Source organism: Haliaeetus albicilla, chromosome Z (genome assembly GCF_947461875.1).
Source record: "Haliaeetus albicilla chromosome Z, bHalAlb1.1, whole genome shotgun sequence".
In the NCBI taxonomy this organism is placed as follows: Eukaryota; Metazoa; Chordata; class Aves; order Accipitriformes; family Accipitridae; genus Haliaeetus; species Haliaeetus albicilla.
The window spans coordinates 61,274,783-61,302,157 of record NC_091516.1 but is presented as its reverse complement, the minus strand read 5'-3'; the positions used below and the strand labels follow the sequence as shown (position 1 = coordinate 61,302,157).

At 45.7% G+C, this 27,375-nt stretch overlaps 1 protein-coding gene across 1 annotated transcript in view; it reads right to left on the bottom strand.

Moving 5' to 3' along the window:
* The window catches only part of SNX30 (sorting nexin family member 30), a 53,208-nt gene extending 30,624 nt beyond the window's left edge, over nt 1–22,584 (bottom strand). Inside the window, exons 1-2 of the mRNA XM_069776601.1 lie at nt 22,188–22,584; nt 804–992 (exon numbers count right to left, since the gene is read on the bottom strand). Of these exons, the coding sequence (XP_069632702.1) occupies nt 804–992; nt 22,188–22,349 (351 nt within the window). The 5' untranslated portion in view covers nt 22,350–22,584. The remainder of the gene's footprint in view (nt 1–803; nt 993–22,187) is intronic.
* Between the last annotated feature and the right edge of the window lie 4,791 nt (nt 22,585–27,375).

The following is a 27,375-nucleotide window of genomic DNA, read 5'->3' as shown; positions in this document are numbered from 1 at the left end:
CAAGTGAAGTTAGTGAACACTTTGCCTTGGGTAACTACAAGTGCCTAAAACATGTCAACATTACCTAGGAGCTGATGCTAATGAGAATGAGCTAGTTAACCGAAATTAACATTCCAGTTGTGAGTGCAGTAGACTTTTCAGACCACTTTTCCTATTAGTGTAATTAGACTGCATTAATGATTGAACTCCAACACATGCTGAAAAAACCTCTAGCATATTTCTTTCGGTAAGCAGCAGCATTCTTAGGCTACTTAGTTTTAGTAGCAGCTGTACAGCCTTCTGTACCAACAACTGCACGGAAGCTAGTGTATAGCTGAGGATCAAGATTATGATTTAAAGTAAGTTGCTGATAGAGGAAGTGTGGTAAACACTTCAAGCAACAAGCTTAAAGCATTTCAGAACATGACAGACAAAATGTGAGATGATTAACAGTGAATCAACAACAAGGCACATTCCCCTTCAGGGGAGGTAACTCAAACTAAATGGGTGTCAGATTACTTTATATGAACAAACGTTCAAGTTAATGAAAGAAACTGGCCTTGCAAGCTTACAAACAGTTCAATTTAAGAGTCAGACACAAAAATCTAAACTGACACATTAGAAGTTTTGCATATTTTCATTCACTGAAGTAGTAACAGTTCTGCTAAGAGAAGTCATACCTTCGACACATTCACAAGGTACTGAAAGACACTAAGTTCTTGTCCTTAAGATAAGAAAATACAATGCAAGGCATAGACATGCAGAATATGACCTAAAAAACTCCCCAAAGAAAAGTACTATGAATGGAGAATGTTGCTTTGTACCTTGGTTGTAACCCTATATGTGATATATGTCTCCATTGTGCACACATGTTTTTTGGGATCATCAACAGTAACAAAGAGATCTCTAGTTTCCCCATCCAAGTCATCATCCAGCTGCAGTCTGTTGAGGAGAGATGAGGAGGAAGCTGGGCTAGAAGTGTCCACAGGTGTGCCATTGGGTAGACTGAGATCCTGTATCGGAGAGAAAAAACAAGTTTTTAATAAGTGAACAGATTCATTGTAAAGCACAGTATTCTCAAAGATGCCACTGACAAGTTTCACTGATATATTTACAAAGGCTATATTTCAGCAGCTCCAAGGATAACCCTTCTCCGGGACACCTGGGCAATCCGCTAAGGTCTGGGCTTTGAGCATTAGGTTATTCTACTGCCCCACAAGTTGAAGAGAAAGCACATTACCACCACACCTCCCCTTAGTGTGGTGCAACCTGGTTTCTATTCATGAGGAAGTGGAAGTATTGCTGAACCAACAGCTCCTGGTGAGGCTGAAACAACTCTGAAAACAAAGCAGCTAGGCAAATCGAGAGACCTACTTATAAGACAGGCTTCAGGCAAAATGGCAGCAGTTTAGCTGACAGGAATGCAGTTAGCCTTCTCTACTGGAGACTCCTACAGTAGAGTAAGGAGGGCAAAGTTTTACCAGAGGCTTCCCATCCCGTCCACTAACTTCCACACGTTGACAGCAGTCAGAGACTGATCTGCCATCACAGCACTACAGGACAATCACAGATCATACACTCCAGCACCAGTGCCTATGTACACCCCCCTTTTGGAGTCCTAAGGCCAGTGAAAACACTTGGGTTTTGCTTGGGGAGGTCCTCATTCCCATCCTCCCAACTACAAGAGTAGCATCCAGTGCCTAGGAAGACAGAGGCTAAAAGAACCAGCAAGTGGCTATTTTAGGAAGAGATGCACAAGGGTTTGGGGAAATCTGTAATTCCTTGAAACTGACTCAGCAGCAGGGGAAAAAAAAAACAAAAACAAAAAACCCAACAAACCCACTTTATAGCCAACTTGGTACATTCCCACACCTTTGAGTCTCACACTTTGACACAGATCAACTACTCCATACAGCTAGTGGTTACTTCACATAAATATCACAGCAACTTCACATGTGTTCTCTGCTCTGGTTTTGTAGCAGAGGGAGCTGACAGCATGTGACAAGTTGTACAATATTTAGGAACATCTGACAACAGTGTTAGAAAGTCCCAAAGATCCATGGCTCTACTTTTCAAAGTGAGGACTTTGGGGTTTTGTTGTTTTTTTTCTTTTAACTAGTAGTACAAGAATAGATTTATCCACAGAGTGTTTCCCTTGTAAGGACAAAGGTTCCTCTGGTTGCTAGACAGAGAAACCGCTACAGCTAAGCAACACATTAACTAGAAGTGTTTTAGTTTTAGAATTACTGCTTAGCCCCAGCTTCACACAATCCTTCAGTGGCTAAATGAAACATGTAATCTTAGCAGAGCAATCCTGTTTGGGAAAGATCCTCTTTGTCCATCAGTATTCCTTATGCAATTGTGGTTTATGTTCCAGCCAGACAAGGGTAGTCCCTGTCTTCAACAGAAGTCCTCCTTTGTTCAAGGGTTCAGAATTACAGATGAGAGCTTCAACTTAAAGCCACTTACGAAGGTCTGCATTTGCCAGTGGCTAAGACCTGGTCTAAGTTCCTACCAGTCTTTGTCACAAACCCATCATGGGACTACTGGGATTTTACAGACAGTCCTCTGTCTGTTGCATTCCTGCACAACTGTGGTAGTATTGCTCTTTACCTTGAGGATTGCCTTATGAAGTAGCAAGAATAATGCTTTAGCCTAGACATTTTTGGAAAGTGGTGACCTAAACTATTGTCTACTAAGAGAGAGGTTAGATACATTCTCCCAGATAATGCTTAGAAGCGGTTGCCAACAGATGAGAGACTTCAGATTTAACTGGCAAATGAGAAAGAATTGGAAGGTAGGCACTCATATGCTCTCTTAGAGAGCAAAAGAGCAGGATGAGCATGGCACAGCTTGCCAGCTCATACAGGAGGTAGACAGCTTTGACAACACAAGCATGTGGCTCAGACTCCACATAGCAGGAGCGTGTACAACAGGAAGAAGCAACACTACAATAACTCAGCAGATAAGGAGTTCTGCTGGAGTTACACAAACAGAATAAGCAGAAGACAGGATAAGATTAGCAACAGGAGATGGCTTCAGAAAAACTGCAGTTCAGTTAGACAGGAGAATTTGGCTCAGCAAAGAGCAAAGCAAACCCTGGGACACTGCAGTAGCTGTAGACAAATATGTTCCTGTTTCCAAAAGGAAAAGACAGCTTTTCATTGCCCATGTGCAATAAGCATTAGTATAAGACAAGTTGTGCCAGAACTGCAGCCAGTCAAATTCTAAGCCTCCACTATGGAAATGAATTAACCTGTGAAAACAGCTTAAGCCTGGTTGCACGTGAGATCTCAAAAACTTTTAACAAAACCTTCCAAAAGAGAGCTTAAAGAATGTGATGGAATCTGCTTAAAATACGAAAACTCTGCATCAAGGTGTCAGAACAACTGGAGAAAGGACCAAAATACGGAGCTTGCAGCCACTTGCATGAAGTTAGTGACTTTCCTCACCAATTCTGTTGGAAGATAACAATATCATACTAGCATGTCTTGCACTTCTTAAGCAAGGCAGAGGTTTGTGAAGGCTGGAATCCATTTCAGTCCACTTGAGTGTGTTCTTGCAGTCATGGGTCCTGCGGAATGTCTCAGGTCTTAAAATAAAGGCTGTGATAGTTTTACCTGATCTCAGCCTTAGATGAAACACCCCAGATCTAGATCAAGTAACGCTTCTAGAGCAACTCTGGTGAGTAGCAGGAGGGCTGCTAGCTGTGGTAGGGGGTAAAGGACAAAGGATGCATACACTGAAAGTACTACTGTGCTATACTGCCTCATCTGCGATGGCAGAACCCTCCCAGCAGTCACAGCTGGAATCACGCCCTGCTACTTAGCTATTTTTTAGCAGTTGAAGAGCAAGTTAGAAGCTAGCTATTTGTCCCTCCTAATGGGTGGGGCCTCTTAGCTAACTGCACAAGGAACAATGCTTATGAGTGCTGAACCTTCATTTATCAGCAGGCAGGATCAGTTTGCTGAAGTCTTATGCTATTGCTAGAAAGAGGTAGGCTTTGAAGTGTCTCAGCAGATGGCCTAGCAATCTAAGTTGTCTCAGGCTGTAATCCTTTCAGCAGAGGACCTCCTTGTCACATTAATTGGCACTGGCTTTCTTCCATGGACTTGGGGGATTTTTTGCAGTTGGGGAAGCAAGACTGTATCATCTGTTCTAGTCTGCTTTTACCACAGAAAGAGCAGTATGTCCTGCAAAGCCTAGCAGGAAAGGAGATCTGCAGCCATCTGCACTTCTACCTGTTGGTCTAGTTATCATATCCACAAGCATTTGAAATACCGACTAGTATTAATTGTTTTATGTAACAAAGAGTCTGACTTCAGTGCCAGGGACTCATGCATCAGCTTCACCTTTAGTGCACTACGTAGCTGCTCATCCACTGTTTTAAGTGCCTACCTGCATTATCAGAGATCAGCTCAGTCCAAGTCCCAGCAGGTACCTACTGCTCACAAAGCTCTTCACAGAAAAAAAAACCTTTTCATCACAGCACCTGTTACTCACAGTACAGTCAGCCTGCCATCAGTCCCACAGCAAGGAGGAGAGGACGCTGCTTCTGGCAGCCAGACAGATGGAATGGAGGACAGGTTCTGTCAAGACACTCTTCAAGTCTTAGAGAGTATCCAAGAGCAAAAGTCCTTAGCCTCTGTCCTTCACCTCCTCAGGCCAGTCTCATAGCTTTGTCACCTGCTGAAGCAGGTCAGGTGAAGGTCTAGCAAGGCCTGGATCACAACCTACAGCAGATATAGTATGACATTCAGACCTTCAGTTTCATGATCTACTGGTTAAGTACTAGGCTTCTGTGCACAGCTGTACAATCATCTACAGGCAGACTCTTCACGTATTCCTGTGGAGTTTGGAGGATTCCCCAAGACACCCGAATTTATGAGTACATGAGACCAGATGACTCCAGTAGCACATGTTTTATATCCTACAGTGCAGGGCAAGTAGGAACTAACTGCCTGTGTTGGAAATGCATGAGCCCTGCCAACTATGCAGGCTGCTATCTGGTAAGGAAGCAGTTTCACATTCTTTTACTGTATTATGCAGTCCAAGCACCTTGACTAGTTAGCCTGCCCAGAAACAGATACTAAATCTATCAAGAAGTTCAATTCATCCAAGTTTAAAATTCAGCTGAATTTTATAAACTTGAAGTCTGCATGTGAGATGCAAAATGAGTTGGTAAGTTTCCAGCTGATGTCATCTTCTCCCTCCTTCATCCTCCCAGGAGATTTTCTAAGACTCTGGATTTACAGAGCAGCTTGGATCTGCATAAAGTAAAACCCCAGGGGCTTGGTATTCTGTCTTCCGAATGGCAGCCCCCCCTAATGGAGTAGTACACACCAAAGAAAGTATCCAGGATTCAATCCCTGAAGGCTAAAAAAGGGTCTAAAATTCTGTAGGTATTGGTTATTGTCAAGTGAAGATCATGCGGTCTTCTGCTGACTTAAGTGCAGCTAGTCAATACTGCAGCTTCTACAAACACAATGTTAGTTTTCACCTATCCTGGCTTAGCAAGTGTACAGCTTACCCAGATAGCTCTGCTATCTAAGCAGTAGTCCATGAAGGAAGTGGAAGAGGTGGTTTAGCTAGGTCTTCCAAACACAGATAAGCTCATCTCTGGAAAGGGTTAGCCTAAAACCACCTGATGTTGCAAGCACACGGCTCCCATTCAACAAGTATTAGATGCTAGTAAGAGACATTTAGAAATGTTGCTGTTTAGACACAAGTGGTGCACTTAACCCCAAATATCCCTCCCTACCTCAGGGACCTTGCAGTCAGGCCTGTACTACTACTACAGCTTCACTGTTTCACTTCTGAAATTTGGAGTGCAGTGCCTTTCTCCCTGTGTTTAAGGCATTCCATTGTTTTTTGCCATCCGTCTCCCAGAGAGACACGTAACCACAGACACAGACATGTCAAGAGGACAATGATTCCACACAACAACTGCAGCTCGTTTCTGCAACAACCCTTACCTTTATACCTTCAGTACAGAACAATAAGCCATAGCAGAATTGCTGCTGGTGACTAGAAGACTAAAATGGTTTAGACGTAAGTGTTCCCAAGAACACTATAAAAGCTTGCATTAACTTGGCTTTCCCAGACCTGTTCATAGCACTACTTGTCTCATCCCAGCAAGTTTTGAAAGCAGGTATTTTTTTGTTTATAGAGTTCTCTGCCACTGGCTCTGCATAGAAAGAAAGTACATTTCCATCCTCTAGTCCATCTAGACCAGTTCATCTGTCACTAACAGCATAGTATCCTATTAAAAGAGCTCACTGAGCATTTCTGTAGTGAAATGTCAGTCTGCATATGACTATTATCCAATACGAGCTCCAGACAACTACCTAAACTTCTCTTCAGGTAGAGAACAAGGGAAGAAAAGGCATTGTTTCCCCTTTATGTATGTTCAGTTTCATTCTCTACCAGGCATCAGCATCATACTTTGTTTACTACAGGTCACCTTTGTTACCCCACACATATCTGAGGTAGATATGAGGTACTGTGTGCCTCCTCCTCTTGCACTTGTCTTTGGGCAGCTACTTTAAGGCAAGAGTGACCCAAGTGGGGGATCCAGACTGGAGAGAAGGAAGAATGCTCTGGCCACCGCAGGGAAGGGAGGATAAGACAGCAGTCTTGCTCTACAAGGTCTAAAAAAATCAAGCAAAACCCCCATAGTTAACAAACTCCAAAACCCCTATTTGTTCCTGGGAGGAAGTACCACATTTCTACATTGATCCACAAACAAGAGAGTGCTAAGTTGTAGTTTGACAAGAACTGTGAAAATCAACTTCTAAGGCTGGACTTACCCTCCTGGGAAAGGGTAAGTGGTTACGTGTACACCAGCTTCTGACATCCTTCTCCAATAATGGGAAGGACAGTACAGTATGTGTGGGTGTACTCACAAGGAACAAGATTATACCCTGAGAAAAGGTCAGTGTTTTCCACTACATTAATCATCTAGAATCAGACTGCAAGGTTGAGGCTATTTTGAGAGCAACAAAGACTAAGCTCAAATCAGAAGCAATTCTTCTTGCTCTTACCTGGAAATGTGTCAGCAGAGGAGGGACAGTGCTGGGTGTTGAGGACACAAGCCCAGATTTTTACTTCCTAGCCCTGGATGGTATTACGCAGCACGTCTGTGGGTCCTGCAGCATTGGGTAGAAAGCCCCTAACTCTAATGGGGCATGCATACCACACCTGGCCCAAGCCTCACCTCTACAGTTCCTGTAGTACCACTGGTATTCTGCCCATCTCACCAAAAAGCCACTAGATAAAGACTGGATCAATTTGCTCTCATGATCTTTTTAAATAGGTGTCAGAGTACAGCATGCTGCCAAGTCATGAGTCTGATGACTTTGTTCTGGAGTTCATCACTCGAACTACTGTTTCTACTCTGTAGGTCTGAGTTGCCTGGAGTATCCCTGAAATAAGAATTTCACACGCAGCAGCTGACTATAACGGCATGCAGTTTGGTACCACTCAAGACCTGGGAGCATTCTTGCTTATAAAGTATCACACTTGGAATAGTGTTTCTTTGCACTTTGCCTAGACAGAGAAACACTGGAACAAGCTTCACAGAGACACTACATGATTGATACAAACACTTTCCAAGCCTTCTCATGCAGGTCATGGGATTCCCACCTCTTTCCTGAGGGTAACAGCCAAGTTTTATACGATGGATTATTTTACTTTGTGGTTTGTTTTCCCATAAGTCATCACAGTTAAGCTAACCAAAGCAAGAATGTGGGCATAGAAGCATTTCCTGCCAACAGCATTTTCAGCAAGAGCAATAAGCCATCTCCTACCTCTGTTGCTGAAGTCTTTAGGGACTTGGTTACAATACACCTCAGTTTCAGCCTTCCTGTGCACAGGGGTAAAGGGGGCTGTCACAAGAAGGTGTCAAGTACCACATCAGACCATCTGTTCATACAGTCTGGCTATATGTCTGTCTTCTCACAGAGTCCTTAAAAGGGTGGCCTCTTCTCCCAGTCTGGAAGGGGAACTGTGCAGTATCACACTGAAGCTAAATGTGGTTCAGGTTACACTCTAAAAAGGAGGATCGTGAGTGGCATCTCACTGATGTTTTACAGCAGTTAAGACAAGTCCTTCAATATTAGTAATAAAACATGTTCTTCTGATACTTTGTGCACAGAAGGTCAAAAGGCAGATGAAATGGGTTGTTATTTGGAGCAGACATTAATGAGGCAAAATACAAAGAGATAAGACATACTTTTGTCTTATTAATGCTCACCAGCCTGACATGTACTTCCCAGTATCCTTTGAAAAGGAAGGAAAGTGTGAAGAGTAACTGGATGCTGGCCCCATCTTATAGCTCCCTTACTGTGGCAAGGTATTTTAAATGCAAAGAGGTATTTTAACACATCCACAGGATGAACTGTTCTCTTGGAAGAAACAGTTCCAGATGCAAGGTTAGCTTCTACATCTGTTTACAAAGCACCAGTGTCCTCACAGAAAGCCTTATCCATCTTCCTAAGCAAAAAGCCAGTCTGGCAACTGTCCAGTAAGATTAATTCAGTTATGTTGAAGCTGTAGAAAGTAGTAGAAAAGTGCTTGTGACCCAAAAGAAAGCATGGATTTTAACATTTGGGCAGACTTAGATTTGCATCCTTTAGCAGAGCTAAAGCTTCTTTCTTCCTTCTACAGTTCTCAGTAGAAAGCAATAAGCACCAACTCCACTCTATCTTCAAAGATCTCCACAAATGGCAGAAGCTAGATGACTTCAGAAACATTTAGAAAAATGTAGGCCTTTTGAGACAAGTCTCCACTTACTCTCCTCTAGCTCTTAAATTCCACATCCATCTGTAAGGAGTTTCTTCCAATATTGTTTGTTATAAGACTTGAATTATTATCAGAAGGGTTCTGCAGCTGTATGCACAGGAACATCATTACCCATTTTAACATGCTAAAGAGCACCTTGTTAATGAACAAGCTTAACACACCCAGTGTTTTGTTTAAAGCTTCATTTTCAGAACCTGAGCTCTGACCTTCTAAATAGCAAAGCAGCAGCCAGGATTCAATTCAGACCATGAGCAGGAAAACTTGAATCCAGCATATGACTAGGAGTCATTCCCAATCCAAGCAGCCAGATTTATATCTGATTACAGATGGAACAGTTTTTTAAGCTTGTCCAAACTAAACTGCTTTCTCCTAGAAACATACGGCTTTGTGTTAAAGCTCTGCAGACATACCATGCAGCAGTTTTTTTCCCTGTTCTCACTTTAGAAGTAGGTTTAGTTGCATCAGTTATCTAGGTAGCCAGTGTCACTGAAGTGCCAATTTGGCTGAGATGCTTTTGAGAGCAAACAGTAGTATTTTTTAAATGTGTGTGGCGGGTTGACCCTGGCTGGATACCAGGTGCCCACCAAAGCCATTCTATCACTCCCCGCTCCTCAGCTGGACAGGGAGAAGAAAATATAACAAAAGGCTTGTGGGTTGAGATAAGGACAGGAGAGATCACTCACCAGTTACCGTCACAGGCAAAACAGACTCAACTTGGGGAAAATTAACTCAATTTATTACCAGTCAACCAGAGTAGGGTAATGAGAAACAAAACCAAATCTCAGAACACCTTCCCCCACCCCTCCCTCCTTCCTGGGCACAACTTCACTCCCAGTTCTCTACCTATCCCCCCCAGTGGCACAGGAGGATGGAGAATAGGGTTTACGGTCAGTTCATCACAGTTTATTTCTGCTGCTTCATCCTCCTCAGGGGCAGGACTCATCACACTCTTCCCCTGCTCCAGCGTGGGGTCCCACCCACAGGAGACAGTTCTCCACGAACTTCTTCAATGTGGGTCCTTCCCATGGGCTGCAGTTCTTCATGAACTGCTCCAGCATGGGTCCCTTCCATGGTGTGCAGTCCTTCAGGAGCACAGACTGCTCCAGCGTGGGTCCCCCTGGGGTCACAGGTCCTGCCAGAAAACCTGCTCCAGCATGGGCTCCTCTCTCCACGGGTCCACAGGTCCTGCCAGGAGCCTGCTCCAGCGTGGCTTCCCACGGGGTCACAGCCTCCTCCGGCACCCACCTGCTCTGGTGTGGGGTCCTCCCCGGGCTGCAGGTGGAGATCTGCTCCACCGTGGACCTCCCTGGGCTGCAGGGGGACAGCCTGCCTCACCATGGTCTTCCCCACGGGCTGCAGGGGAATCTCTGCTCTGGCACCTGGAGCATCTCCTCCCCCTCCTTCTGCACTGACCTTGGTGTCTGCAGGGTTGTTTCTCTTACATGTTCTCACTCCTCTCTCCGGCTGCTGTTTCTGTGTGTTCTGCAACTTTTTTTCCTTCTAAAATATGTTATCCCAGAGGTGCTACCACTATCACTGATTGGCTCAGCCTTGGCCAGTGGCAGGTCCATATTAGAGCCGGCTGGTATTGGCTCTGTCAGACACAGAGGAAGCTTCCAGCAGCTTCTCACAGAAGCCACCCCTGTAACCCCCCTGCTATCAAAACCTTGCCACACAAAGCCAATACAACGTGAACAGACGCAAAGGACTGGGGAGCAGCAGAGAGAAGAAACATGAAGGAAAGAGATGATAGAGGGCTGGAAACCACTGTAGTATCCTGCTGAATACTTTGTTTAAACAAGCAAGAATACACTTCCATATTGCACTATGATGTGGGTTTCCTCATGCTCACTGTTTTAGATGAGTTGCATTAGCATTTCCCCACACAAGATCAGTGGAGGTTTCATGAGAGCAAGTCAGACTGATGAGATATCACTGTGCAAGTAAAGGAGGCTGAGATATGCAAAGGGGAGAACTCATATTTTCATCTCAAACCCTGGACAAGCTGGAGTAGTGTGCTTTTGGAGAGGCTCTCGGAGTTAGTTTATGTAGGTACAATTTAAGGGATAGCCTTCCACCATGTTTGCTGATAAACAAGACATTTTCCAGCAGAAAGGCATTTGCTCCCAGAGGGGTAAAACAAATAAAGTGTGTATCTGCTGAAAAAACAAAACAAAACAACCAAAAAGCACACAGTATGACCACTTCTCTTTGTGCTTTAAGGACAACAAGCGAGGAAAAGCAGTCATGCAGTACTTCCTTACAGTATGAAAGCTATCTACAGAGACTGATGGGGGGGAAGAAACAAGGCATGATATCTACAGACTAATTAAAGTATATAGAAACACCCTTTATTTATATGGACGAGGCTCCTGACAGCCACTGTGGCACATACGGGTGTTTGGCACAGATTCTTTAGGTGAAGCATAGTGATCCAGGAGCAAGCTAGTCAGCACACTGAAAGTCAGCATACAAATCCTTAAGAGGCCAAGCTGATCACTGGCAATAAACGGTATTGACTAAAATTTTCCAGGGATTTTCTTGGCAACAATCCAAAACACAGCTTCATCTTGGCACTATCCAAGATTTTCACTTACAATTGGCCTTACACTGGCATCTAAAAAGCTACAGCAAGCGTGCCAGTTCTACCCAGATAAGCATGGGTTTGAGTATTGTCTGGGGTAGTCTATCACTTGCCATTCCCACATGTCAGCGCTTTCACCACTGAGCTAGTCAAAAGTAGCTGTTGCTAACACCATCTGCAGCACTGAGGGGGAAGAGGCTTCTCTGCCCTTGAGCACCACCTGCACTGCAGCATATTCCTTTCAAGGAACACATCACATCATTCAAGCTCACCAGAAAAGTGAGGCTGACTATGCAGACAGACTTTAAGATAGTTTTTTTATACCCTAAGAGGTCCTTCAGAAGTTTTTTTATACCCTAAGAGGTCCTTCAGAAGGATGCAGCAAGTTCCATTCAAGCAGTGTAAGGCAACACTTTCCCCTAAGGACAGGGCATTGAACCAGTGCAGTAATAGCTTTTCTGGTAGATGTGACAGAGAGAAGTTTCACCCCTTGCTAGTACTTTGGCTTTGAGAGGCTACTAGCTACTCATCAGATATGCAGCATTAGGGTGGTTTAAAAGAGCTTGTTTTTTCAGACTTAAATTCAGCTTGAGGTTAGAGCACAGACTAAGAGTAAGAATCAGGATTCAAGCATGTGCTTCAGTACTGTAAGCCACCCCATCACTAATAAAACTACAGACCACTGCAACTATTCTTTTCCAAGACAGGCAGAAAGCTTGTCATCGTCACAGTAGGGTCTGTACTCCTTAACCTAAGGGTATCTTCTAGAAGCAAGTAAAGCCAGTTGCTACACTTTGTTCATTTTCCTGGAGAGTAGAGTACAACACATTTTTGCAATGTCTTTGCTCCCACATGCTGGTGTATTTCTCTTCAACCTAAGACACATAAAACCACAAATCTGGGTCCAGGAGAAGCCCATCTTTAGGGGTTAGAGACATCACCACTTTCACTTTGAGTGTAACTTCTCACCTATTGCTTATTGCTTCATAGAGGAAGCAGTGTACAAGCTCTGAACATGGCTGTAAGACAGTGATGTTCTCCAAAGGAATTTATGCTTTGAGGACCACTCTAAATAAAGCTCTTGGCTGAGCTGTTTCCTTGCCTGTTGTATGAATTTTGGATTATTGCCTTTATTTTCAGAACAATTTCAGCTAGTTCCACTAACCATGTCACCTACATGCTTATTCAGACAGATATTTCATGATTTCTGTGAAATATCTGGTTGAGAATCAACAGTTTTGGCATTATAGTATCACCTACAGCCAAAGGCAATACCTCTTTCCATACTCCACCCCTCCCAGTTTAGAAAATAAAACATGTCCCATAAATTCATCTGTCAGTAATCCATTTAAGTTGGACTGGCACTGGGAACGCTAACTCATTAAAAGAGTTGCAGCTCACTGGATTTGTTTTCCATCTTCAGTTGGTCGTTACAGTATTGCTAATAGCTACCTTACTGTCAGTTATTGCCCATAGTAACTGGAAGAGAAACTGGAAGGTTCCCCACAGTTTTTCAATAACTTACTAAGAGTAAATTCACTCAGCTTCTACCTCAGGGTTGCAGCTGTCACCACCTCCAAGGTGGAGTTTAGAGCTTTCTGCCCCATGTCATCCTAGTGATGTGAGTAGTTTTCCCCAGCCACAAGAGCTTGGCATCTCAGCTGCACTACAACCCAGGCTCAGGCAGTCAAGTCAGCCACAGCTTAAAAAGTCAGGACAGCTCAGCATTTAAGATCTTGCTTAAGGTCAGCAGAGACCAAGCCTCAGTGAAGTTAATTCTGAGATATACTCAAGATCAAATGCCATTATTAATTGGTATATTGTCTTCTGCAGACTGAAAGCACATGCAAGTTACAATCTCAAAGATGCAGTTTAGGTGTTGCAAGTAGATTTTCATGTAGCAGTTCTGAGTTAAGTCTCACTGCACCGTAAGAGCTCCTGCCTTGTCTCCTGACCTACTTTACAGAAACCAGCCTCTCCACTCAGATAAGGAAGAGACTGGCTAGCGCGACAGCCAGACAATCTTTTTGAGATACCATAAGAGTAATCCACGATGCTAGAAGACACTAGGACAACAGTTTGCAGGTTAACGAGGAACTGACATCTCCCAGATCACAGTGTGTCAATAGGAAAGCCTCTTTATCCTCCTGCCCCTCCCATCATTAATTACAGGGACATGCTGCCTGAGGCTTATCACAAACCCCTGAGGCACTGATAGGAGAATGATGTGCCCACACAGCTGTAAAAAGAGAGCTTCTTAATCAGTCTGCTTATCCCCTTCTCCCCATGAAGGAGCTCTGAGAGCATCCAGCAACTTGGGTAGGTTTGAGGCATTCCAGCACAGGCAGCCCAGAGGATTCTTTCCAACCACCAAGAATAACTTTTTCCACCATGGCTGACAAGTTATTGCCAAGACTCACCCTTTTGAAAACCGGCTGAAGAACCAAGTTCCTCTGTGTACATTTTAAATATCTGTTTTCAATACTCTGTCTCATTAAGTATGAAGCAATCCTGTTGAAAAGATTATGAAAGCTGTGCAACACCGAATCCAACTTCAAAGTATACCCCTCCCTCCATTAAGTCAAAATAAGAACCACAGAGTAATAACTTTACTGTTATACAGTAAAAGCTATGTTCAGTTTTACCAGATGTAAAGATTTAAAAAGTAACAGTACTAAGACAGTTATGTTGATGCGTTTGTCCCAAGTTAAGCGTTAGCTATCCTTCATCTTGTTCAGAAGAGATGGGGATTATCAATTCCAGAAGAACTCACTGTACCAGGAAGTTATGGATCATAAAGAGACCACCAAGTACTGTTTTACAACAGTACTAGAGCAGCTACACTGTAAGATATCATTAAAGCAGCCTTACCAATAAAATCCTATTTCTACAAATGAAGGCAACTGTAAGCAAGCACACCAATGCATTGTTGTATGTACTTCTACACCATCAAACCCCAGAGTAAAAGCAAAAAGGAGACAAGCACTCTGTCTTTTCAGTAAGATACCATGGCATTAACCTACCCTATCATGAGTTCGAGAGATTAAGTACTAGAGACAGCAGTTCTAGTTACCACCATTATGAAAGATGGGAAACTGCATTCAGCCAGCAGCTTGGCTGTGGGTAGAGCACTGATGGCAAGCTGAAAGCCATGCTAGGTTTAAGTCAGTTCTTTTAACTAGGAGACTAGAAAAGAGCTACGTGATGCATGCATGTTCACACATGCACACAGTGCAATAGAAAATAAAGCAGTTCCTTTGAACAAGACAACGACTAAGCTCAGCCTTTGAGAGCTGATGGCCCACTTATGAAGCACGTGGCAGACAACCACTTGTACCTAAAAGCTTCCTGGCCTAAGAACCATATGGTTCAGTGATTTAACACACATCTACTATGCAATATAACCTCCCCATTCAGTGCAGTGACTGGGGGAAGAGAACCACAGACTTCCCAAAAGCCAGGAGAACAGCTTCATAAATAGGTGAATTCTGAAACAGTTAGGAGACAGTTCAACCAAACTAGCAATCCTGCTGTCCTAGGTGGAAAACAACATTTCTGTGTTCTTCAAGCACTTCTTCTGCAGACAAGAACAGGGATTTACTGGAAGAAGCCTCATGTTCACAGGTCCCTAAGGGTAACTTGATTCACAACGGTATTTGCTAGAGGGACAACACAGCAGAGGTGCCATCACCTAGAAGGTTTCTGAAGTGCATTGATGACAACTGCCTGACACAGGTGACTGATAAGCTGACAAGGGGAGATGCTTTGCTGAACTTAGGAAGAATTGATCAGGGATGTGAAGGTAGGGAGCTGCCTTGGCCACAGCAGCCATGAGCCAGGAGTTTGGGATCCTGAGAGGAGGGAGCAAAGCAAAAAGCAGGATCACAACCCCAGACTTCTAGGGAGCAGACTTTGGCCTCTTCAGGGGTCCACTAGGAAGAAGACACATGGCCCTGGGGCAGAATCCAGCAGAACTAGCCGATTTTCAAGAAACACCTCTCCAGCGCTGAAACTGGTCCATCCCATAAGCAGGAAATCAAGCAAAGGTGGCTGGAGATCCGCATGCATCAACACAGAGCTCCTGACTAAACTCAAATACAAAAAGGAAGAATAAGAAAGGCAGCAGCAGGCACAGTTAACCCAGGAGGAATACAGAGACACTGCCTGAGCATGCCAGGATGGGTTTAGTGGGATGGAACCAAATCTGGCAAAGTATAAGAACAGCAACAAGAAAGGCTTCTACAGGTACATCAGCAGCAAAATGAAGAACAAGGAAAATGCAGTCCTGATGGGGCAGAGGATCTGATGACAAAGGATGCAGATAAGGCCAAGGTACTCGGTACTTTCTTTGCCTCAGTCTTTACTGAGATGACCAGCCTTCAGGAATCCCAGGTCCCTGAGCTCAGTAGGAAAGTCTGGAACAAGGCATGGAACAAGGCAAGCTCACAGTCAGTGGGGGAGGACGAGGTTAGGGAGCATTTCGACAAACAGGACAGACATAAACCCATGATGAGATGAACTCACAAGTGCTGAGGGAGCTGGGTGATGCCACTGTAATGCCACTTTCAATTATCTTATCCTTATTATGGTGATGAGGGGAGGTTCCCAAGGACTGGAAGAAACCAAGCGTCACTCGTGTCTTCAAGAAGGCAGATACAGGGAACTACGGGCCAGTGACCCTCACCTCAATCCCTGGAAAGGTGATCGAGCAAATATTGGAAAGCACTTCCAAACACACAAAAGACATGGTAATGAGAAGTCAGCACGGACTTAAGGGAAGTCATGCTTAACCTACCCAACACCTGCTATGAAGATATGACTGGCCTGGTGTACAAGAGGAGAGCTTTAATGTGGTTCATCTCAACTTTAAGAGGGCTTTCAACACTGTCTCCTATAACATCCTCCTAGACAAGCTGATGAGGTACAAGCTAGGCAGATGTACAGTGAAGTGGTCTGAAAACTGGCTGAACTGCTGGGCTCAAAGGGTTGTGATGCCACGGATTCCAACTGGAAGGCAGACATTGGTGGACTACACCAGCAGACAGTAATAGGGCCACTACTGTTTAACACCTTTATTAATGACCTAAACAATGAGACAGGGTACATCCTCAGCAAGTGTGCTGAGGGTACAGAACTGGATAGAATGCTTGATATATCACATGGTTGTGCTGTCATTCAGAGGAACCTCAACAGGCTGGAGAAATGGCCTGATGGGTACCTCATGAAATTCAACATGAGGATGCACAAAGTCCTGCACCTGGCAGGAATAACCCCATGTAGTAGTATGTGCTGGGGGCTGACTGGTTGAAAAGCAGCTTGGCAGAAGGGAAAAAAACCAACCAAACAAAAAAAAAAATCACAAAAAAAACCCCACACCACACACAACAGATCCCAATGAAAACATTGGCCATGAGCCAACAATATGCCTCTTGGCAGAGCCAGCCAACAGCCTGCAGAGGAGAATGCTCAGGAGATCTTACCAATATGGAGAAATACCTGATGGGAGGGTCTACAGAAGGGGGTGGATCTTTTCAGTGGATCCAACAACAGAACACCAGACAATGGGCACAAACTGAAATACTGGAAGTTTCACTTAAACATGAGAAAGAAATTTTACTTTGTGGGTGACTGGATGCAGGAACAGGTCATCCAGAGATATTCGGAAACCAACTTCACAGCATCCTAGGCAACCTGCTCTACCTAACCCTGCTCTGAGCTGAGGGGTTGGACTAGAAGATACCCAGAGGTGCCTTCCAGCCTCAGCTTCTCTGCAATTGTCAGTTTTGTCTTCCTGTAGATTGGAACTGAGATCAACTCATCTATACTGACATCACTTCATGAGTTCACCAACTTCAGTTCCTGACTTTCTGTAGTCCTCAGTCTCTCCCGAGACTGAGAACTTACCTCCAGCCTGCTTTAAGTACAACACATGGTTCTGGTCTAACAGTCCTTGTTTAGTCAGAGAAGGAAGAGGTTTGTAGAAGCTCAGGCAGAACTATTTTAAGCTTTCAGATTATACTGCAAACTAGTTTCATCTGTGGGTGGATGAAGTTAAGAGCAATAATTATAAACTAGCAACCAAGCAGACTGGAAGTAGAGCTCCAGACTCTTGGTATATTTTTTGTTGGAGAGCTGCCAGGCTCCCTTCCAGAATATGAGTGCTAAGTAAGAGCACTCCAGCAAACACACCAAGTATTTATACTTGATCAGGTGCTAATACAGGCCTATGGATTCACCAGGGTGGTAGCTTGGAAGCAGATGAGCAAGGGGTCCCACACAAGCAATAGTTTTCAGTTAGTAACCAGAAGTTTGCAGTAGGAGTTTTAACGTCCATCTCCATGAATTAGAAAATTCAAGCTATGCATTCATTGCAAGCCTGGTATTCCACATCAGCTCTGCTTGATATACTTACTACCTGTAAAACAGCCTTGAAGGTCACTTCAGCTGTCTAGCATTAACAGAGCCAAATACAAAGCATGCACATCTTCAAAGAAGAAAAGCTGAACAGGTTATAGGTAGCTGGCCGCAAGTGCAGTGTCAGGTAGTCAGAGATGTCTGAAAGAGGACAAGGGAGTCTGAGCCCTAGGACAGGTGGGATATGAAAGCTTTTGGAGTGATAGGCAAGAAACCAGTACTGGGAGTTGAGACCCTATCAGCTGCCAGTCTTAAGGCAAACCATAGCAAGAACAGCTAACATTACCCTGTTAGGAAGATACTCTCATGACATAAGTCTAGGGGGACTACAAGGACCACGGCTAGAGGACAGAGTAAGCAAGCCATACAAAAAACACTTTCTGATTCTGCACAGCCTGGCACTTCCAACACTTAGCAGCATGCTATTAAAACTGCATAGCCTCAGTGGGGCTGCATCCTGAGTCTTATCACACTTCTACAACTATTTGGGTACTATTACAGCAGAATACCATCTACTTCTCACCTCAGCTCTGAACCCAGTAACCCATTAATAATGCCTTTTCTCCTCAGTGTCAAAGTGTTTCTCCTAGTGCACAGAGCAGACTCGCTATTGAAAGTGACATACTAGTGGAGTCAAGTAGTCACATGCAAGCAGAACTTTTTTTTTTTTAAAGGAAAAAGGAGAGAAATCCACACTGACACTTCCTCATTTGTCCTACCTTCCTCTGCAGAGGATCTGCTCTGAAAAGCAGATCTCAATTAGCTTGCATGCCTTCCAAAACCTCTGTAAGAGAGCAAGAACTCAGTTTTACAGCTAACTCTGCAATGGCACCTGCCATGCATCCTGAGGGATTGTTTCCACCTGCATGTTCCCTTCTCACCTAATGTCAAAAAAAAGGGGGGGAGTGGGGTGTGTCAGTACTGCTTAGGTTCAGCTTTAGCTGTCTCCTTATTTGGAGGTTAGCAAGGGTAAAGGGAGAATAAGCTCGAAAAACCTGATGGTGGTCAGGTATCAGGACAAGCAATTCTTTATGCAATTAGACTTGAGGGGAACAGAAAGATCTTTATGGAAAGATCTGGCCAATACAGGAAGGCTTCAGAGACAAGAATCTACAACTCAAGTGTTTGATGTTTGCTGCAGAATCACTGTGAAGGCCAAGTACTTAGCCAGAAATGTCCATTTCATTTAAGAAGTAAAGGTCTTCTGGCTCCTAAAACAGCTCTCTCCTACAAGTCAGGAGAAAGACGCACTCAGACAATGAAAGCTCTGCAGACCTCTTCATAAGACTCAGAAAACTTGAGACTAGTCTACTTAGAGGGCCTTAGAACAGGGGAAGCCACAGAAAACAGCACAGGTGGTTTTCTTTCCCTTTCCCATGACCTGCTGCACTAGCAGCATTAGCCACTGTTCTTGAACAGCAACCAAAGGTTTATGAGACTAAGTTAGACAGGGTCTAAGCTCCTAGATTATTACCATGTTTGTATCAAAACCCAACAGGAGGCATACAGGCAGTGTTCCTGTCCTCCAGGTTCTTCTGTCTCAGGATAAAGTAGTGTTCTTACTCAGGAGCTCCAAAAAAGCAAGGAAAGCATGCTTTAAAGAATGCAAAGCAGTGATGGCAGAGGTTCAGCCACTTCAGGCTGCACATCTGTGGCAGTGGGAATTGAAGCACTGCTTTATGGACAGAAAACTTCCCTTACTTCTGCACTTTCTCTCCTCAGAGGATTTCAGTCTTAGGTATATCTTGCAGTGGTGTTTAGGAAGCATTTGCTCAGAGCAGGTAAGAAGAACACAGAAAAGGCAAATTATGCAGTTCATGGTGATGGGTCAGCCATTGCCACTATCCCTCTGCCAGAGGGATCTCCTAGTACAGTCCTATTATGGACAGTGGTCCTTACAGAAGCTTACTGACTCAGAGCCACTTTGCAGCAGGAGACTTTAACCCAAACTTCTCCTGCAGTGCCAATCTCTACCAGAGTCTCCAGAAAGGCCCTTGGAAAGACCAAGAGAGCAGAGAAGCACATCTCCTGTTCAAGAATCAGTAAAGAACAGCTGCAGACCTTTAAGCCCAACTTAGACTTAAATACTGACCTCCCTCTGTTACCCAACTATTGGAGCTGTCCACACATTGTTGGCTGATTAGTGAGCCAGGCTTTCAAGAGATTAATGACTCTCTACCAGAAATTAAGACCAAGAGACATACTAACCACCTAAAAGGCAGTTTTACCTACTTACCTCCACTTAACATACTTGCTTTCTAGACTACTCAATATACAGTGCAAGCAGTTGAAGTTTACTATTGCCTTAAAGTTAGGAACACCCGTTTGTTTGCTGAAGTTTTTCCTGAGGTGGAAAAAAAGTCAACTCATTTTTTTCTTGCCAGTGCATCAGGTATTAAGTGGAAGAAGGGACATCCCTCACACGGCAGAGCTGTTGGACTCCTTCCATCAGAAGGATCAGACGTTTGTCTTTTTCTGCTAATTCAGCTACAAGGGAAAAAAAAAAAAAAAAAAGAACACTGCTCTCCTCCTACTGGAAATCCTTTTATTCTGCAAGGCTCATTACCCTAGTGTCATTTCCAGGTCAACCACAGAACTGCTCTCAAGTCTAAAAATTGTTTACCTCAGCCCCTTTTGGCTCTCCCCTTTAGAGTACTTCTGTTCTGCCAAGCGCCTAGAACAGGACAATACTACATACAGGTACTAGAAGATGGATTTCACCTGTGTTGCTGGTGGAAAAACTGGGCAAGAACCTTCCTATTGACAAGAAGTTAGCTGACCACAGCCTGAGGCTAGAGAGGTATTTCTGCTCCTAGGTTATCAAGGATGGTGATACACTTCTCGGACACCTCAAAGCAGTAAAGCAGACAGGAGCTTGCTTGTGCTCCAAAAGAAAAAAATCTCTTTAGTACAGCTGAAGAAAGAAGTTACAGGGCGTGAGCTCCTCAGAACAGAGTTTCTCACCAGCTACACAGCAGTGTGGATGGACAGTGCTAACAGAGTGAGTACACTACTATCACTGCACTCCTGAGCTGCAGGAGGACCCATGAAGGCAGCTGCCAACTCCTATTGCTACAGGTTGGTCAGACAGCAACCTAACTCCATAAGTAAATCCAATCTATCATAGACAAAAAACTCCACAACTCCTACTCCCACCTTACTCACATACCTCCTTCTCTCAGAGGGCCATCAACTCTCTGACAAGTTTCTTAGATGAAGGCATATGTTCGCAAAGGGAAGGTAAGCCTGGGTTCTCACTTGAGCAACAGCAGACAAATGTTCGAGGAGAGGGCTCCTTAGACAGGCAGGAACAATTGCTGAATCTGTACGGCACAGTTACAGAGCAGCAGAAGGTGACATACGGAAGATGACAGACTACCTTGACCCCTTCCCCTAGAACACAGGAGGGTATTGGACCAGATACTGCTGGCAGCCCCAAGGCTTTTGAAGACTAGCAGATCCATCCTTCCCAGGGGCAGCTCCACCCTCCCCAGGACAACAGCCACAGAAAGCACCTCTTGCCACCAGCAGCTCTGTTAACACCTTGTAAGCACACCAGCGAGCCCAGAACTGCTTATTACGAAGTTTCAAACCGATCTCACCCCTTGCAACCCTTGCTCCCAGAAATCCTACTTTAACAGGTTTCTGGAAATCTGCCCACAGAGATACTACGTCCTTGCAAGAGTAGTTAACATATCAGGAGTGCTGTGCTGGCACTACTGCTTTCGCATTTGGGAATTATCACATCCAAGGCCCACACACAGGAAAGGCACAGGCAAGCCCGCTAGTGTCCTGCGGACACATGCCAGAGCTAGGGAAGGGAGAGCACACAGATACTCCTGCAACAGCAGCCTGTCCGTACTACACTGCTGCGAAGAAGCGAGCAGAAGCTCAGCTCTGGAGAGGGCAATCAGAGACAAGTTGCTGGCAAGCTCGGTGGTAAGGAAACAAGGGCAGCTCCAAGCCTTCCCTGTGAGGGCTACAGGAAGAAGACGGCAAGGGAGCTGCAGCAATTCCTGAAGCATTCAGACCCGTCTGTAGAGGGTACGAGCCACGGGAAGATACGATCGGCAGAATCTCGCCTCTTGCACGCACTCCGGTGAGAGCAGGAGCAGCGGCGTCCCACCCGGTCCCTCGCAGAGAGAGGCGCGATGCCTGCAGCGCCCACACCGAGTTCCTTCTCCCCCCGCGGGCAGCCCCGGGCTCTTGCAATGGATGTCAGCAGCGCCCAGGGCTTCATTTCCCCGCGGGCAGCCAGGGATGCAGCCGGAGGAGCGGATGTGGCGGGGAAAAACACGCACACACAGCCCTTCTCCCTCCTCTCCACGCTCCCCTTCAAAAGCGGAGACAACTCCCCGCCCTCCCCCCCCCCCCCCCAACGCCGCGGCCCCCCTTCTCGGAGGCGTACCTTGTCGGCGATGCTGCGGGGCAGGAGCAGGTCGGGGCTGGGGGTGAGCGCCGGCCCCATCTCCTCGCTGCTGGACGTGGCCAGGGGATGCGGCATCTCCCGCAGCGACTTGGGCCCGGAAGACGGGAGAGGCTTGGGGGCGCCCGCCGCACCGCCCGACATCGCGCCGGGGCCGGGCAGCGACCGAGGAAGGAGGGAGCGGAGGCCGCGCCGCCTCGGTGGGGAGCTGCGGGGCCGCGACCGGAGCCTGCCCGCCGCCACCGCTCTACGAGGAGGAGGAGGAGGAGGAGGAGGAGGAGGAGGCGGCGGCCGAGGAGGAGGAGCGAGCGCGGCGCCTGCCCGCGCCGCCGCCCGCCCCTTTACAAAGCACCACCGGCGCCACCTGCCTCCCGCGCCGCGCGGCGGCGGCGGCCGCCCCAGCTGCCCGGCCGGCCCGCCCCCTGCCCCGGCCGACGAGCGGAAGGCGCGGGGCCGGCCCCGAGCGGCGGCGGCGGGCGGGGCTGCGGCGGGAGCGGGTCCCGCCCCCGGCAGGGCGGGGCGGGGCGGTCGGTGCCAGCCGCCGCCCGGGGGTGGGGGAGGAGGCGGCGGCGGCCCGCGAAGCCGCCGGGCGGGGCGGCCCGGCCCCGCCCCGCCCCGCCCCGCCCCGCCGCTGACGCCCGGCTGCAGCACTGAGCCGACGGCGGCGTGGAAGCGCGGCTGAACGGCAGACAAGCAAACCAGCTGCTCGGCTTTCGCAGGCTCGGATCGCCGACTTCCGACTATTCACGTGTTTGAAGGGAAACTCGGCAAAAGCGGCGGGCGTCCGGCGCAGGACGGGAGCCCGCTTCGGTCGCGACGCGGGCAGGGGGGCGGGTGGCCGCAACGGCAGTCGGGCTCGGGAGGCGCCTCCTCCAGTCCCCCCAGGAAGAGCGACCTACCGAGCCGGGCATGGGGACAAGGCCCTTCCTCGGGGACCTGGTCTGTGCCACGGGCTGGGTGTTGCAGCCCAGGCAGAGGCGCCGGGCGATGCCTTGCGCCCGAGGCCAGCAAGCTGCAGAAACGCGCTGTCGGCGACGGCCGTGTGCTTACCGCCGCCGCGCTTGGGAGCGCTCACATTTTTGTAGAATAACGTTTCATACTGGAGCTGCTTGGCATGCATCGCAGAGAGTTCTTTTTCTACTTGAAAAAAATGCAATTTCAAAGAAGATGCACTGGGAAGTTCTGCTCTCACCCTGTGCGGAAAGAATTTTCGTATTTTTTCAGGCAACCCTAAATTCAGGCTCTCTTGTGATTTGCTAAAATGAGCTGAAAGATGACGCCGAGTCCTGTAGAAATGGTCCGTGCGAATTTGTCTAACAGCATGCGTCAATTGCAGAAATTCAGCAATCGGCCCACAGTTAACAACGTGAAAAAAAGGGTTGATGACTGCTGAATAATTAATAAGTTGGAGAAAAAAAATCATATTCTGGTTTAAGTTATTCCCTGAGCAGATAAAGCAGCTACATTTGTCTGATAAATTACTCCTTCTGAATAATTTGCTTAGCGCTAATTAGACGTAAGAGAGTAACATGCTACTGGGGGAAGAGATGGATCACTGCAAGACTGTCACAATCCCTTCCCGCTATATACAGATATATAAAGAGATGCACACAGATACATGACCAAACAGGACTCGGGTGCTGTAAACATTTTTGCTCGTGTTTAACTCCTCGCGGGAGAGTACAGCCCACTGAAATCCAACGGGCAGCACCACTACCTAAGGGAAAGCTAGCAGGGTGTCAACACCAGGTGCCACGCAGCAGGACAAACACAGGACTGCAACGCTGTGGACTTTCATTACAAAAAGAAATGCTATTTACCACAGGGAAAAAAAACTATGAAAAAATCAATCCTTACTATAAATAACTACTCAGTATTACATAATGTTTGAACTCCGGTAACAATCAAAAGCCCCGACCAAGTCTAGGCCCCAGTGAGAAAGAGGCTGTGAAATATGCCTTGTTCATTACACTTAAGAAACAACAACCTATTTATCTATCAGGAAAAGGAAACAATACAAATTAGCCAGCATAAATACATACACCTCAGCTTTCTTCTAGACTATCCAAATCTTAAGTGGAAACTACTGTGATAAAGCAGCAGGCAGGTTCGTGTATCTGCCACACTGTTCAGGAACCAGTTCCCTGCAGTTTTGTGAAAGCCTGTATCTCAAAGGCTTAGGACTTACCAAGAGCTCTTCCTATCTTTTCCTTAAGCATCCTCACCCAGCTGTGCTTCCAACTCAGACTCTTCTCCAAAGGAAGCCTTTCAAGGACGCTTACACCAACACCATCAAAACTTGGAAGCCTGGGGACATTCTAGCTCTGTGCAGGTACAAACAACCTTCTACACATTAAACCTGCTGGCTTGGTGGGCAGCGGGCCAAGCATAAGCCTGTTGCACCCTTGCAGCAAAGAAGACCAACGGTATCTGGGCTGCTAAACAGCAAGCAGCACCGGCAGCAGACGGAGGGCAGGGCTTATCGCTCTCTACTTGGTGCTCGTTACACCTGATCAGAAATACTGTGTGTGACTGTGGGCCCCTTAATACAAGAAAGACACTGACAAACTGGAGAAAGTTCAGAAGAGGGCACTGAGATGGCTGGTGACTGGAGCACTTGCCCTGCAAGCAGAAGCTGTGGGGCTGAGGCTTTTTCAGCCTGAAACAGACATGGCTTCAAGGGCAGTTAATTGCAGCCCCCAGTACCCCATAGGGAGGGGATGGAAGAGATGGAGCTGGGCTCTTCACAGCGGTGCCTAGCAGGAGGACAAGAGACAAAGGACGTGAAGTGAAACAGGAAATTCCTGGTGGATGTTAGGTGGTATTTCACCAGTTTCACATGTTTTTTTCTGAAGAAAATAGTTCTGCCTCTGTATCACTGAAATGAAAGTCCTACAGGCTACCTCTTTGGATTGTTACTAGGATAAATAGAAAGAGGAAGGATCTACAGGTTGCTGTCTCATCCTGCCTTTTCAGTGATACTCTTGCACCTCCATTAAGGCAGTGTTATACAGAAAGTACTCATATGACTCCTGCTGTTCAGCTGTATCTTCCCAGCCAGGGCTGATATATATTATAATTAAGCCTCTCTGGCACCAACCGGATATCATTCTGTGTATGTTACATCTCCTGTCATTTTTACTAAGGGTGGGATGTAGGCCAGCAGAAGCAAGAACAGGAATTGTGAAGAGCTCCTATGCAGTGCTATTGAGTTGCATTATGTATGACATAGACACAGTTGTTGGTATAGAAGCAGTTTGGTGGTGGGTTCTGAGATCCAGGTGCTTTCTCTGTTGCCTGTCTAAATCCTCTAAAAAGGAGAATCTTCTTATTTAATACAGTTCCTAATCTTAAAATAAGTTGACAGATGTTACAGGCAGCAGCAAATATGTTACATGGCAGCAATACAATCTTAGGTGGCAAAGTGCTCTTCTTCATAGCAAGAATTGGAGCAACTCCTTAATAATAACAGAAAGTCACCTATAGGAAAACCTATTTACAAATTTACAGATAGGCAGCACCAGTGGTTTACTGCTGTTCTGATCTGGAGTACCAGGTACTCCAGTAATAGCACTCAGGATGTTTTTATAATGGCAGATGGCTTTCTAAGTGCTTAGTATGAGTCTGAAAAGGACTCTCAGTGGTTTCGTAACATTCTTTTTGTAATGTATCTTCATCTTCTTGTTCAAACAATGAGATACAAAATGGCAATAAGGTTTACAATGAATAGCAGGAGGTTAACTGCAGGTTGAATTTATTTACTAGACCAGACATGTAAAACCCACTTGTTTTTCTTGAGTTATTCTATTTAAAGCCTAAATTACAGGATTCTTCTCCATAGCACACTCCAGACAGTACAGACAACAAACAATAAGGTAGGCTGGAGGCCACACCAGCCAAACTGTCAGGCTTGGCTGGTTTGCCAGGTCAATGACAGTAAAAGCTTTTTTCCCCACTGTCGACAGCCTCTCTTTGACCTCTTTATCTTTCCCCCCCTGTGCTCTACCTGGAGAGGATAACATTTGTGTCTGTCTGCACATAAGCACATATGAAACTAGTACGAAACAAGACCATTCTAGAGGACGTAAAAAAATTAAAATCCGGCTATCTTTTGAAAAAAGGTCCTTCCTTCCCTATGCTACTACAGCTCGTGTCTTGTACTGCAGAGATTAAAGAGAGCAGGCTTTTGACCCGACCCAGTTAAATCTTACGCTTGTTGACTGTGTACAGAGACGGGATCCCTTAGCACAATCAATAGTCAACAGCACTATTCATGCACACATTTAAGCTAATGGGCAAGCTTTTGCTGCATCAAAAGCCTTCAAAGCTGTCAAGTTTGACAGGGAAGCAATGAACAGGATTGTGGGAAGATAGGGCACTTGTGATAGAAAGCCGAAGTCTGTGCTAAAGGGCTATCAAATGAAAAATCAGAATTCCAACCATGGAGAAAGAGTACAACCATGGATACAGTATCTTGAGGCAACTGGATATAAAAAAGTAATCCAAATAAAGTGTTTAAAGACTCTTCAAAACATTCTAATTTGGTTGGTTGGTTGGATGGGTTTGGGTATTTTTGTGACATGTACAATAAATACAGAAAGAAAAGGAAGTGTTTAGAATGGATCTGTGTAAGTAGCACTGCCAGCTGGAAATAACAGCAGCGTTCTGGAAGATCTTGGCTCAAGCCAAGGAGACATACTGCACAGCCCATTTTCACTTGGGGGGGTGGGGGGGAGAAAAAAAAAAAAAGAGTAAGTCATTGTTTTATCTCAGCTTTGTCAACTGCAAGCAGCCTGTAGTGAACAGAACTGCCCATGACCGTTCTGAAACATTGCAGTTTATGATCATTCAGTATCACATCCAATTTCACTCAGCTTTTGTTTATTTAATGAGATACACAGCTCCCTCTACACCAAGATGACGAGAACAGCATTGCCTGAAAACCAGCATTTTATTGGCTCAAGAAGCAGCATGGGTAGATGTGTGAGGCAATGTTCAAGAAGAGCCTTTTTTTAAACTGAAGGTTTTGTAATGATTTCCAATAGACACTCTATACATGCTATATTTTATAATTTTTTATTTGAATAGGGTGAAAAGGAAGGAGGAATTTCAGGGAAAATGAAAGTATTCTGATGCATGAGAGATTAGACTCCATTCCTTTCAAGGGCTA